This window comes from Abramis brama, assembly GCF_963993115.1.
Source record: "Abramis brama genome assembly, chromosome: 23".
NCBI classification, from domain to species: domain Eukaryota; kingdom Metazoa; phylum Chordata; class Actinopteri; order Cypriniformes; family Leuciscidae; genus Abramis; species Abramis brama.
In genome coordinates this window covers 30,897,286-30,910,886 of record NC_139985.1, presented here as the reverse complement: position 1 = coordinate 30,910,886, position 13,601 = coordinate 30,897,286, and the positions used below count along the sequence as shown (strand labels likewise).

Genomic DNA, 13,601 nt, shown 5'->3' with positions numbered 1-13,601 from the left:
AGTGAACGCAAACAGTTGAGAAAGAAAACGCATGCGTAACAATATAATGGATCCGTGCATTAGGTCTTAAAGTGATATCAGCCTATCATACCTGCTGCTAAATTATGAGATCATATAAAAAAAATATATATGGCAGTTTTTCCCCATTGTATCGATGTCACAATTGTGGCCAGTGAAAATGCTGAGTGACTAGTAACTTTGGAAAACCACTAGCCACAGTGGCTAGTGAGCAAAAAAGTTAATGTCCTAGCCCTAGAGCAACCTTAGAAACCTGCTCAAATGAACCTTGCAGTATGTAATTGTCCTCTTGACTTGTGTTCATATGTTGCATTCCTGCTTGAAAAGTAATTCAGAATGTTTTCCCTTCTAGACGCCGTGTTCTCAAGATATCCTCTGGAATTGAAGAAGTTGGCAGCCTTCGCTGGGAGCTTGCTTTCTGTCTACTTCTAGCTTGGATCATATGCTATTTCTGCATTTGGAAAGGTCCAAAGTCAACTGGAAAGGTAAAAACAAAAGGTCCAGTGACCATAAATGGTGTTGAATGTGTGTAGATGTTAACCAAAGAGTGAGAGGCTGAGTTGGAGATGTCTCAATGAGAGACTTGGATGAATAGGAGAACTTAGCACCCTAATGCTATGCAGACAATTCAGCACAGAATCAATTGGGTGAGTGAGACATGCAGCATGAGATGTCATCAGCGTAACTCTGACATGTGGAACGGTATGTGAATACAGTATGTGACAATGTCCAGCAACAATGTGGATCCAGTGATTTGAAAAGGCTCAAATGCAAACATTATCTGCACACAAAGTGGTAAATCTTTGAGGGCACAATGACACGTTGAGGCTTTAGACCTATACCGAGAGAATGTCAGCTGTCAAAACTACAGACTCGCATATCAGGCATCAAAAAGGCCATTGAACAGAAACCGGCAACCTTCCAGAAGCCGAACGGAAATGTAGTTGCACAAAGGTTCATCCTCACAATAACCAAATGGTTTATTGGTAAACTCAAACCAAACTACTGTGAAAAAGTGCCTTTGGAAAACAAACAGTTTGCATTATTCCTGTGTCTGGACCACAAAATGCAGCTCTGGCCTTCCTCTACCTTCGCCTTGTACCCACAATCCATTGCATTATGAGGGCCTGTGTCCCTCTGCCAATCTCTGCAACTCAGTCACTAGCCTTCCTCTGGATTCTATTCTTCCAGCAGCCTTTAAGAAAGTCTAACGGACTCAATGAGCCAGAAAGAAAGTGGAAAGAAAGGAAGAGGGATGTGTGGGGAAAAATAAATGGGTTCACATTGTACAGGTCCAGGAGAAAAGCTCGGCAGCAAGGCCTATATCTCCTGAAGTGGCTTTTGTTTGGCCGTGAAGCAAGGGGAAAGAATGCTCCTTCATGGCGAGGCTTTAGCAGCCTGTCCAAGATTGATTTCTGTATTCACAGGGGGAAAGTGGAGCGTTCATGAGGAGCATGCAGAGTTCCTCCACTCGCCTCTTCTCTTCTGTGAGGAATTATGTCTGGCGGATAGCAAACTGCTTTCTTCCTTTCCTTTGACCGCTATACAGATTGCAGCATTCAGGACATTTGCTAAGCTGTTCATCGCAGGTCTTTTGTGGCTGTTTGCGCTTCTCCCATAAGCCAGCGGTAGATTTATGGCATGGGGCTGACCTGTGAATGTGGGGCTTAAATGTTTGACCAGGGAGAGTTGGGAGAAAGTCAGCGTGCGTTAAAGTTTCATGCCGAGTTTAAACATTGGTCCATTCATTGAGTAAAACCACACGCATGCATCTGAAAGCCTAGTGGGGGATTCGCTCATTGCAGTGGCCATGGTTTTTGGATGTGGATATGTAATCATTTTACAAGACTAATTGAAAAGGATGTGAATTAGTGAGCTGGACGAGCTTTGCCTCGCTCATACTGTGAGGTGCATTGGGATTAAAGGATATCCTTTGTTATACTCTTACAGATCTGTGCTTAACACAGTTGGTTTGTTTATTCCATTGGATTACTTGGTTAAGAAATGTTACGAAAATGTACAACGATTATCATATTGCAGTTCAATACATTTAGGCGCAAACGAAAAAGAATTTGTTTGTTAAGGCCAAAAACTTCCTGTCACAAAGGGCAACGCATTTGTTCATTAATGTGAAGATGCATTTGTTGTCGTTTAGTACAGTAAATTACCCAGGTCAGATTGAAGTCATCGGCAATTTTAAGTTTCTGTGCCACACATTTTCCCACACTGCCAACACAACCCAGTTGGGCTCCTTCTGGAGGGAAACAGGGTAGAAGCTTTTGTGTCCAAACCCTGTCTTGTCCTCGTATGGTCTTGACCGGGTGCCAGAGGAACAAGAACCTAGTGCCGCCCCCCAAGGGTGGTTTTGTTCACGGGATTGAAAGAGCTTCAAAATGTTGAACTCATTTCTGTGGGTTGTGAATGCCATTTTGCAAAAGCATTTTAGGTTCTCGAACTTGAAAGTATAGTAGAGAAGAATCACGCCGTGATCTTATAACACTCTCGGTCTGATTGCGCTGAGGATTCCAGCCTCTGTGTGTCTTGGGAGACAAAGCTCTTACACTGATTGGTTGAGACTTGGTAATAATTCAAGACTCTGAAGATCATGTTGACAAGTCACAACATGATGGTGGCCTGGCTATTCTATTTTTGTCTTTTTTTTATGTGCTGTGTTGCACTGTGGAGTGTTTTCTCCATCAAAACCTCTGGCTCAGACCTGCATCCCTTCCTCCCCCTTAGAGTAACTCTTTCAATCAGCGCTCAATTAAGGCTTTGGGAGAGTACCTGCCCACTCTGGCAGACCCTCAGAGCATTCTGTAACCCCTTCACGTTAAGTGCACTGCTTCATTCACTCGATCATTCATTCCCTCGAATCCCTTTCTTTGAAAGGTATACTAGTAAGACATCTGATTTGCACATGATAGCCCATCACAAAATAGGGTAAAAAATGTGTTTGGTCTTCCGATCACAGACAATTTGACACATTAACTTAATTTTAAAGGAATAGTTCAAAAATGAATATTTTGTTGGTGTATGCTTCCACTTTTTCTGTGGAACTCAAAAGGAAAAAATTAAAGAATCTTTCCACATCTATTTTCCATACCATGCCATTGACCAAAAAAGGACCTGAACACTATGCACCATTTTTTTTTCTGAAGCCATTTAAGCCATTTTCCAAAATGTAACTGACTTTTACAGTGAATCTATTCACATTCCGATTATGGTGCGCAACTGATCCTGAGCGTCATTGACAAATATTTTATCTTGTAAAATGTTTGGTCAGTACCACCGCTCCCTATACATAGAGTTTAAAGATGTTATGGAATTGCATTGGCATGGTTCAAATCATACTTATCTGACCGTTATCAATTTGTAGCAGTAAAATAAGTCATATCGATTGCAAGTTCAGTATGGAGTACCACAAGGCTCAGTACTAGGACCGTTTCTTTTCATCCTGTACATGCTACCCTTAGTCCCGAGCTTACCATAGTCAGCCGGATCTGGACCATATCTAGATCAGATGTGGACCTGCACATAGACACGACCTTGAAATAAAGCTGCCGTGATGCCAAAACGCCCAATGGAAGAAGAAAGCCATGGTGTTTACTACTGTGACAATTAGCGCTTATCAGGATCAACTAAACGCTGGATTTTCAAAAGAATGTGAAGTTCACAGCATAGACTCTTTAAAATACATCTGAAAGTTTTACACATCGGTCTGTTATTGTAGCAACGTCAACTTTACATTTTCACACCCCTAAACATGACCATGAACAAAGCAAATTGTGATTGGTTGCTTTACATGTCAGTCAGACGGCCTCTGGGCGGTCCTTGGCCTTGAAAACTGCTATGGAATCCAAACCTTCTGCCGTCAGTCTAAAGGTATTGCTATGAGGGACTAACAAGAACCAAACCAATCCCCTGCACAGATCCCGATGGCCAGCTTCATCTCCATACCAGCATGATAAATCCGATTTTCAAGCAGAAGGAACTGGATTAAATATTTTGAATGATACCAATCCACAATCTGACTTCTGACTTGTAATGCAGCCTGGAATTAAACCACACCAAGTTGTTTTGTTTGGCCAGAGGAGAACTGAACTGACTTAAACTGAACAATTACACTTCTTTTTTTAGAGCTGCTTTACAGAGCTACAATTGAACTATGTTTGCATCATTGAATCATTATTTTCCAGATGATCAATCTGAAACAATCTGTATTGTATAAAGCACTATAAAAATCAATGTGACTTGACTTGACAGAGTACGCATGATCGTGAATTGGAAAGTGAAAGTAAAAAACGAGCATGCATTGAAAAGTGATTTCAATACCCCGCATTTTGGTTGAGGCTCCTTGATGCCCACAAATTATATACAATATAATTACCCAACTATATAATTGCGAGAAAACGTAAAAGCACTAAAATATATTTTTTCCTCCCATCTCACATTTTTTTCCATTAGGGGGTCCGTAGATAGATCCGTAGACCCTTTCTGATCATAGTATTCGGCTTTTGGCACATCCTTATAAATGAGCCTCCAGATCTTGCTATATTGTATTTTTTAGTGTTGCAGATATGTCAGTTCCGCAGTGTGTTCGAATATAAATAAAGTTTTAATGAAATAGAATCAGCATCTGTTGTTTTCACTTGATCGAGTGATAACATTAAAGCACTTTATATGATTTAAAGTACTTTAATGTACTTTATATCATATAAAGTACTATAATGGGTCTTTATGAGGGTTTTTTTGTGCCATTTTTTGGAACATGTCACATGTGGTCACTATAAACTGTTGTTGAATGGAAATAGCTGCATGATGGTTCTTCAAAATTTATTCATTTTTTTTTTATGTAAAAAAACTATGTAATACAGATTTGGAATTACATGAAAGAATAAATGATGACTAGAATAGATTTAGAATAGATTCAGCGTCTCCAAAGATGTGAACATGTGGTTGGTGCAGCTAGACGACCTTTATTCATGCACATGTTTTCCCTCTGCAGGTGGTGTATGTCACTGCAACTTTTCCTTATTTCATGCTGTTGATCCTTCTTATTCGAGGAATCACACTGCCAGGAGCTGCTAATGGAATTAAATTCTACCTGTACCCTGATATGTCTCGTCTGTCAGATCCTCAGGTATGAAACATTTTATTCAATTTTATTCAGAATGTCATTTAGTTTGTCAAGTTTACGCCAGAATAAAAGCTTTTGGCAAGTATTAAGATATCAGTATTGTAGTTTTACTACTGTAAACTAAAGTACTATACTTATTGTGAAATATGTTTTTCTTTTACAACGCAGTTGTTTTACAATAGAAATGTATTTCTTTCTTAGAGATGCACATGCCCCTAGATCGCCTTCGAGGTCCATCCATCATACTCTCACGAAATCCTGTGAGAAACATGCAGACTTTGTGCTCAATCATTATCAGATGTAGCAGGTTATGGAGGGGGCAAATCTCTCCTTTATCAAATGCATTTATGAAAGAGAAATTCAGCCCCTGAAAACTTAATTTACATTAGCGTATGACAGTGAACGTCTCGGATTACGACTGTAACCCTTGTTCCAGTCGTAACCCGAGACGTTCCCTTTCGAGGGAACTCGAACTGCGTCGACTATGACACTTTGGGGAACGAGTACCCACTATGCCACAACGAGCCCTGCCTGTCCCAGTGTGAAACTGCGCACAGGCACACTTAGGACGAGAGCACTAGAGTGCCTGGCATAGAAGGGATGTACAGACTGTAGAACCTAATAAAAGTGTGAGGGGTGGCCCAGCTGCATCACACACTTCTTAGATAAGGGCCCCTGAAAGGAGGGCTCTAGACGATGCCATGCCTCTGGTAGAATGAGCCCTCACGGCCAAAGGTGAAGGCAAACTGCACACCTGATATGCCATAGATATAGCCAGTTAACTGGGTCCACCTCACACTCTCTGCACCAAACGGTGAAAAGTTGGTCTCGACTACTCTTGCTGACAGGCCGGCCTCTTGGTACTGTGCCCCCTCAGGGGTCAGACCCACATAGCTCTGGCCGAGGGTGAAATATTGAGCCCTCTGCCTGCGTCAGCAGGTCCCTCCTGATGGGAATCTCCCGTGGAGGGCCGTCTAGGAGCGATATAATGCCAAAAAAACGCACTCGGGCCGGCCACAACGGGCTACTAGTAGTAGACTGACTCCGTCGCAACGGACCCTCTCTAGGGTGCAGAGCGATCGGGGGAAATGCATACCGACGTCTGCACCATGGTCTGCACCACGTCTGCACCATGGCATCCAACCCCAGCGGGGCTGGATGTGTGAGGGAGATCCACAGTGGGGGCAGTGTGATGTCTCTCGAGATGCAAACAGATCCACTTCCACTGGGCCGAACCTCTGACATATGGACTCCACCACCTCGGGGTGAAGTCTCCATTCCCTGGGCCTCAGCCCCTGCCTCGACAGGATGTCTGCTCCCTGATTCTGATCTTCTGGGATGTATGTTGCTCTGAGAGACAACAGTTTCCCCTGGGACCACAGGAGGATCTGATGCGCCAGTCTGCATTGAGGGCGGGATCTCAGACCCCCCTGATGATTTATATAGGCCGCCACTGACGTATTGTCTGACCTGACAAGGACGTGGTGACCTATGAGGTCGGGCAGAAAACTCACCAGAGCTCAGAACACCGCCAACATTTCCAGGCAATTTATGTGGCAGGAGGATGGTCCTGCCATAGACCTCTCGAAGTCGCTGTCCGTGACCACGTCCCAGCCCGTGAGGGAGGCGTCTGTCGAAACGGCTTTCCGGCGACATGACGCTCCCAACACGGGACCTTGGGACAGAAACCAAGTTTTCTTTCACATAGATAGGGAACAAGGGCATCTGCGCATAACCCTGATCATGCGGAACGGGTTCCCCCTCAGGGAAAACCCCTTGATTTTCAACCACCACTTCAGGGCCCTCATGTGCAGCAGGCCGAATTGAATGATGTTGGATGCTGCTGCAATGAGCCCTAACACTTTTTGAAAGTGTTTTACAGTGATGGCTTGGCCTAGCTTTATCCTGGTCACCGTGGCCAGGATGGACCCGATCCGTGCAGGAGACAATTGTGCCCGCACTACTCCCACTACTTCTCAGTAGTCTCAACCCCAGGCTCTGGATGTGGGCAAGGACGACATCTTGATGCTGAACTGCCAGCTCTTGTGACTGGGCCATAATAAACCAGTCGTCGATATAATTTAGCACCCTGATACCCTGAAGCCTCAGCGGAGCTAGAGCTGCATCCATGCATTTGGTAAATGTGCGAGGGGAGAGAGCTTGGCCGAACGTAAGAACCCGATATTGGAACACTTCGCCCCGAAAGTGAGCCTCAGGAACTTCCTGTGAGATGGAAGGATGGAAATGTGGAAGTATGCGTCCTTCTGATCTATCGTGACAAACCAATCCTCGGATTGAATTTGGTTCACGATGATGGGAATAGTTAAGGTGATGATACACAGGACAACTTTTTGGGCAATGTTGCAGTCATTGGACAACCAGATGAGACACAGGGCCCACAACCGATCTAAATTATCCAGATATATATTTATTGCCCATTTTCAATGGGAAAGTGCCCAAGCAACAATTGCTAGGCAAGATTGCCCAGCAACATTGCTCAAAAAGTTGCCCTGTGTATCATCACCTTTAGCATCTTGAACCTGAACCTCTTCAGAGACTGATTCACGTGCATCAGATCTAATATTGGACGCAACCCCCCATCCTTCTTGGGAACTATGAAGTAGCAGCTGTAAAACCCGGACTTCCTGTCCGGTGGAGGAACACGTTCTATGGCCTGCTTTACCAGCAGGGAGTTTACTTCCTGTTCCAATACCCAACCCTGCTCTGGGTCAACTGCAGTCCATACCACCCCGTTGAATTTTGGTGGGCGGAAACTGAACTGCAGTCTGTACCCCTTTTGAATGGTGCGCAGGGCCCACAGAGAATGCATTGAAATATTTTACCACGGGAACCAGCCTCTCGAAGTTCGTGATTCATTGTCGACCCCCTGAAGCGGATTCCCGGCAGGGTTTAATCGAAAACGATTCTCGAAGCCCTGTATTTTTCCTTGATGCCCATAAATGATAGATTTAACCATAAATGTCTCTCTGAGACCACCATAGCCGCCATGGAATGGCCCATATCTCGGAGAGACAAGTCTGCAGCCTTTCTTAACTCTGCAATATCATCAGTTGATCCCTCGCCCTCATCGATTTCTTTTAGAAGGTCGGCCTGGTATGCCTGCAGCATTGCCATTGTGTGCAGACTGGCACCAGCCCGACCCACATCCATATTAGCCCTGCCCACCAAAGAAGATGTATCACGGCAGGGTTTGGTGGGCAGCACCGGGGTCTATAGGGATGACACAGCGTCGGGGGAAAGATAACTGGCCAATGGGTCTTCCACCCGACTCATCATCCCATAACCGTTCTCTCTCCCCCCACAATATTGCTGTAATCTAATACTGGGGGGTTGGAAATATGAGAGGAATATGGCTTGTTCACAACGAGTTGTGTAAATCGGAAAAGAACGGCAAACCCCGGCGTGAGGTTGTTCTCTACGCTGCAGGAAGCGCTCATCTAACTTGTTTTTTGTCTGTACTTCCTGCCTTTCATGTGGCCAGCTGATGTTTAACTGGTCCACGGCGCAAGAAACAACCGCCACCAGCTCCTCATATGCGGGGACATGGAGTGGTGAGTCATCTCCATAATCCCCGACTTCGATGCTGAGGACGTCCACTTCCTCGAAAGCAGACAGCTCGAGCATCGGGTTCTCCGCTCGTGGGGAAGAAGCCGCTGTGCAGGCTTCCACTCGAGGCGGGAGAACATCAAAACTGGCAGAGGAATCCTGAGAAAGTGCCTCAGCAGTCTCAAGATTCCTTGCCAGGTCCATTTGCGAGCCCCATGATGAACGCCGACGCACCGCCTCTACGGACGCGGGACCCACACCACGGGGTTCGCGAGCCTGGCCATCCTCATCAAAAATGGCCAGACGAGAGTGCAGCACTCGGATTGTTAAAGCTTCACAGCCCCATCAAAGTGTCACAGTCGACGCAGTCCGAGTTCCCTCGAAAGGGAACGATAGATTTAGTTTAGCTGGAGATATAAGTAACACAAGTATAAATATTTTACTACATTATGAGATGCACTAATAAATAGTTTACCAAAAACAAAACTTCTTAGGTGAATATTTATCATTCAAAATAATAAAAAAATAAAAAAATAAGTAATTAATTAAATAAATTAATAATAAATAAAACAATAATAATATTTACACTGTGCAAAGGAAAATACTGCTATTTTCAATAAATATTTTTCCTAGTCTAACAGAGATTTAGAATGACAAAGAGTTTGCTTTCCAAATCTAACTGAATTGATGAACATCAAGGATTCAGTGCCAAGTTTTTCCGGAAGCAGGGAACTCTCAGGTCATTTGGTGGGATTACAGGATGGCTAAACATCAGATGTGTCATGCTCCACCGTTTCATCATCCCAGTGAACAGAAAGCAGGACTGAAGGAATGTATGTGAAGTAGCATCGATAGCCTGAGAGAGCGAGCGACATAAAGCAACGCAGTGAAAGAGAGAGGGTGATAAAGGGCGGCTGTTTGGTGATGGGGCTCCTCCGACACCAATGTTTAATTAGCTTTCATGCCACACAATAAGAGGTCTGTTCACATTCTCTATGCTCCGTTGTTTTATTCACCATCTTCCTTCACAATCTCACCACGCAATTCAGTTTTCTGAGCCAGAGTTTCCATTTCTGTTTGAAATTGCATGTTTAGAGAACAGAAATCTATGCCTGATTTGGACAAAATCATCTTTTTGGTGTTTTGTGATTTCTATGGTACTGTGGATGACAAATATCATCAATGAAATTGACTAATATTGTCACGAATTGCAAAGACTCATAATATGCAAAATACCTAACAACCTGTCCATGTTGGCATCTGTGTGATTTGGCTTGATTCTAAGTGAGAGATGAATTTACGCCAAAGTACCATAGTGTTGGACACAAAGCCTTTGACATAAAAAAAATAAAAAAAGGAAGGCATTTTATCCTTCTTTTTTTACAGTTAATAAGACTGTCTTAATTTTTACTGTCCTAACTAGTTGCATTTTATTAAATGCATTTAGCATTGTTTTTCCCCCTCATTGATGACTGTCTAGTATTAGAATTGCACTTACTTAATAATGTTGTATTATTAACGGTTAATAACGAGTAACCCAACTATGGGGTGGTGTAGCCTCTTCCCAACTGTGGATTATTTTAACCCAATGCATTGGGTTAAAAGTAACCTAACAGTTAAGTTAACTATTTATTTTTATTTATTACATTATTTTAATAAATAAAATACACTTTGTTTTCAAATACAGATTGTTTATTTGTATAAAACAATACACATGTCTCAACAAATATATATTAAATGTTGGGGAGTCTAGAATTGAATGTAAATACACATAATTGTGTACATAATTTCAAAATACACAAGTGAACATACAACATACATATTTAACCCAACAGCCGGGTTATTACTAGAAATTACCCAATGATTTTAAAAATGACCCAACATAGTGACCCAATATGTGTAACCCAACGGTTGGGTTAAAAAAAATAACCCAACTTTTTTTCCAAATCTTCCAAAAAACGCAACTTGTCATTCATTATAATGAACGACAAGTTGCGTTTTTTGGAAGATTCGGAAATAATGACTAGAGGCGAGTTTGCAATCAAAATGTTTCTTTAGGATGCACTTCCTGGCTAAAACAAGACAAAACAAACCTCCAAATTAGCCACAACATCAATGAGCAGCTTTTAAAGAATGTAGCGGCGTGTCCGAGTAATGCCAAACCAGAGCATTCGAACCGGCCCAATGTTAAACAGAAGAGACGTAAATGACTGGATGTTCTTGGAGGGAAGTTGCTCTGTGTTGTGAGGTCAGAAGGGTTTCCCTGGTTACTCGCTGGAGGAAGCAAATACTGCCAGTTGTCAATTGTTTTCCCAGTAAAGGAGATTAGTGGCTCAATGGATATGTGAGAGCGTTTTAAAGAGGTGCTGGCTCATTTTCCACCGACTCACATGGATCCCCTATGGCCACATTTTTACACTTCTCTCCCTCTATGGGGCAAAATAACTCTATTCAGAGCATTCGAGCGCTATGAGAACATTTTAGCCCGTTGCAGGTGAGAGAGTTGTGCATCAGAATCAGAAGCACGAGATCTACTGTAAAAAATAAGATTCTGTGGAGATTCTGCTCAACCGATTCACTGCCATTATATAGAGACAAGCAGAACACAATTATTTGTGTTGAAATGCTGTGTAATAAGTGGTATGACTGGATACCGTATCTCTTAAATGTCCGTCTAGTTTGATCTTGCCGCTGAAACTGCTCCCTCCGCGGAAGATCTGCGTTTAAAGACCTAATAAAATATTTCAACTCAGATCAATATTTTGTGTCTAATTATTTTCTTATGTGGCAAGTATCCGTGTAATAAGCAGGATAATGTACATCCATCCGGTTGTTATCTCAGAATAAACCCCTTCAGGCTGATGAAGACCTGATCCTGATCACCCTGTCGGGTTTATTCTGAGATAACAACCGGCTGGATGTACATTATCCCTTACTTAATGAACTCAGTGTCAATAACTGAACACATCTTCTCATTCAGAATACATGACACTAGAGCATGTGTCTAAGGATCTTGTTTCAGTGCCAGTATATTGATGAATAAGAGCAGTTATGGTCGTGTAATTGATCTGTAATTTACACAGGTGTGGGTGGATGCAGGCACTCAGATCTTCTTCTCGTATGCTATATGTCTGGGTTGTTTAACGGCTCTCGGCAGCTACAACAGCTACAACAACAACTGCTACAGGTGAGAGTCTGTCAAGCCAGTGTGTTTTGTCTAAACATACTCTCTGTTTAAACTGTATCCTCTGTTGTCAATCGTGTATCGATCAGCCTTGCTCTGGTTACTATCATCCTACATACTCTCTGCAAATCTGCTCAAGCTCACTCAATCTGGAGTTGATCAACTTGGCTCTCATTAGACCATAGAAACCTTCATCCCACACATCCCGGTTGCTGAGATATGACACATTTAAAGGCCTTGTTCACTTCAGAATTACAATTTCATGATCATTTACTCACCCCTACGTCATCCAAGATGTTCATGCCTTTCTTTCTTCAGTCGAAAAGAAATGAAGCTTTTTGAGGAAAACATTCCAGGATTTTTCTTTTCAATGGGGTCCAACGGGTTGAAGGTCCAACTGTCAGTTTCAGTGCAGCTTCAAAGGCTCTACAGTCTTATCTAGCCAAACCATCGGCCATTTTCTAAGTACATTTTTTTCATGTACTTTTTAACCACAAATGCTCATCTTGCACGTCCACGACTTGCATAACGTAATCACATTGGAAAGGTCAGGCGTGACATAAGCAGAAAATGAAGAGTAGGGCGAAAAACTCCATCTCATTTTCTCCTCCAAATTCAAAATTGTCCGACATCATTGTTTTACCTTTTATTTATTTTTGTAAATGGCATTTGACATCGTCTTTGCACGTTCGCTTTGTAAACACTAGGTCGGTACTTCCGCCTATGTCACGCGTGACCTTTCAACCTTGCAACGCAAGACGAGCATTTGTGGTTAAAAAGTATATAAGTGTTATAAATGTTTATTTTTTTATATGAAAATGACCGATGGTTTGGCTAGATAAGACTCTTATTCCTCGGCTGGGATCGTGTAGAGCCCTTCTCATAAACTTTCCCATAATTGTCTGTTCTTCCGCAGTATTTTTTTCTTGTTTTCCCGTACAAATATTGTCTAGATTACTATACTATTGGGATCTCAATTCGTCAGTTCAGTTCTGACGTAACATCGAGCGTGACTGAGTCTGATGGAGAACTAAACATTCTTAAATCAAGATACATTTACTTGAGAAGCAAAATTACATAACGTCTTGTTTTCTGAAAAATTTTGTTTGAGTTTTTCTTCTTCAACGAATGCATCTATTTAAGAATGTTTAGATATTTGTGTTGCGGAAAAAAAGACCAAAATACTGAGAAATAACAGTGTTCCATATTCCTGAGGTGTGTTCATGCTACAATTAATTGAAACGCACATGTATTTGTGTGACTTCCAAAAACTAAATAGCTGCACCAGATATGTGTCATATTAATGGGGCTGAATGCTTATGAAATCAATTTTGTTTTTATTTGTTAATATTTTAGATCACTTTAGTCCACCGTGGTTCAATGCTGAGAGTCTAAAGAGGGGTGAACACTTTTGCATTTGCTGTGTGTTTGCAGGGATTGCCTCATGCTGTGCTGTCTGAACAGTGGCACGAGTTTTGTGGCGGGATTTGCCATCTTCTCCGTCTTGGGCTTCATGGCATATGAACAGAATGTGCCAATCGAGGCAGTGGCAGAGTCAGGTCAGCACAAATTCTTGTTTGGACTTTATTCTAATTAGCCTTATCTCTTTATATAGAAAAGGAATATGTGTATGAGTTAGTTTGAGTTTATGTTTGATATACAGTAACCTACAGTTGGATGTCTAAGGCTAAGTGT

The 13,601-nt window shown here is 42.4% G+C and overlaps 1 protein-coding gene across 1 annotated transcript in view; it reads left to right on the top strand.

Moving 5' to 3' along the window:
• Nucleotides 1-13,601, top strand: part of slc6a11b (solute carrier family 6 member 11b) — a 30,299-nt gene that overhangs the window by 3,476 nt on the left and 13,222 nt on the right. The window contains exons 6-9 of the mRNA XM_084101254.1: nt 371-503; nt 5,024-5,158; nt 11,806-11,909; nt 13,341-13,465. Coding sequence (XP_083957380.1) covers nt 371-503; nt 5,024-5,158; nt 11,806-11,909; nt 13,341-13,465 — 497 coding nt within the window. The remainder of the gene's footprint in view (nt 1-370; nt 504-5,023; nt 5,159-11,805; nt 11,910-13,340; nt 13,466-13,601) is intronic.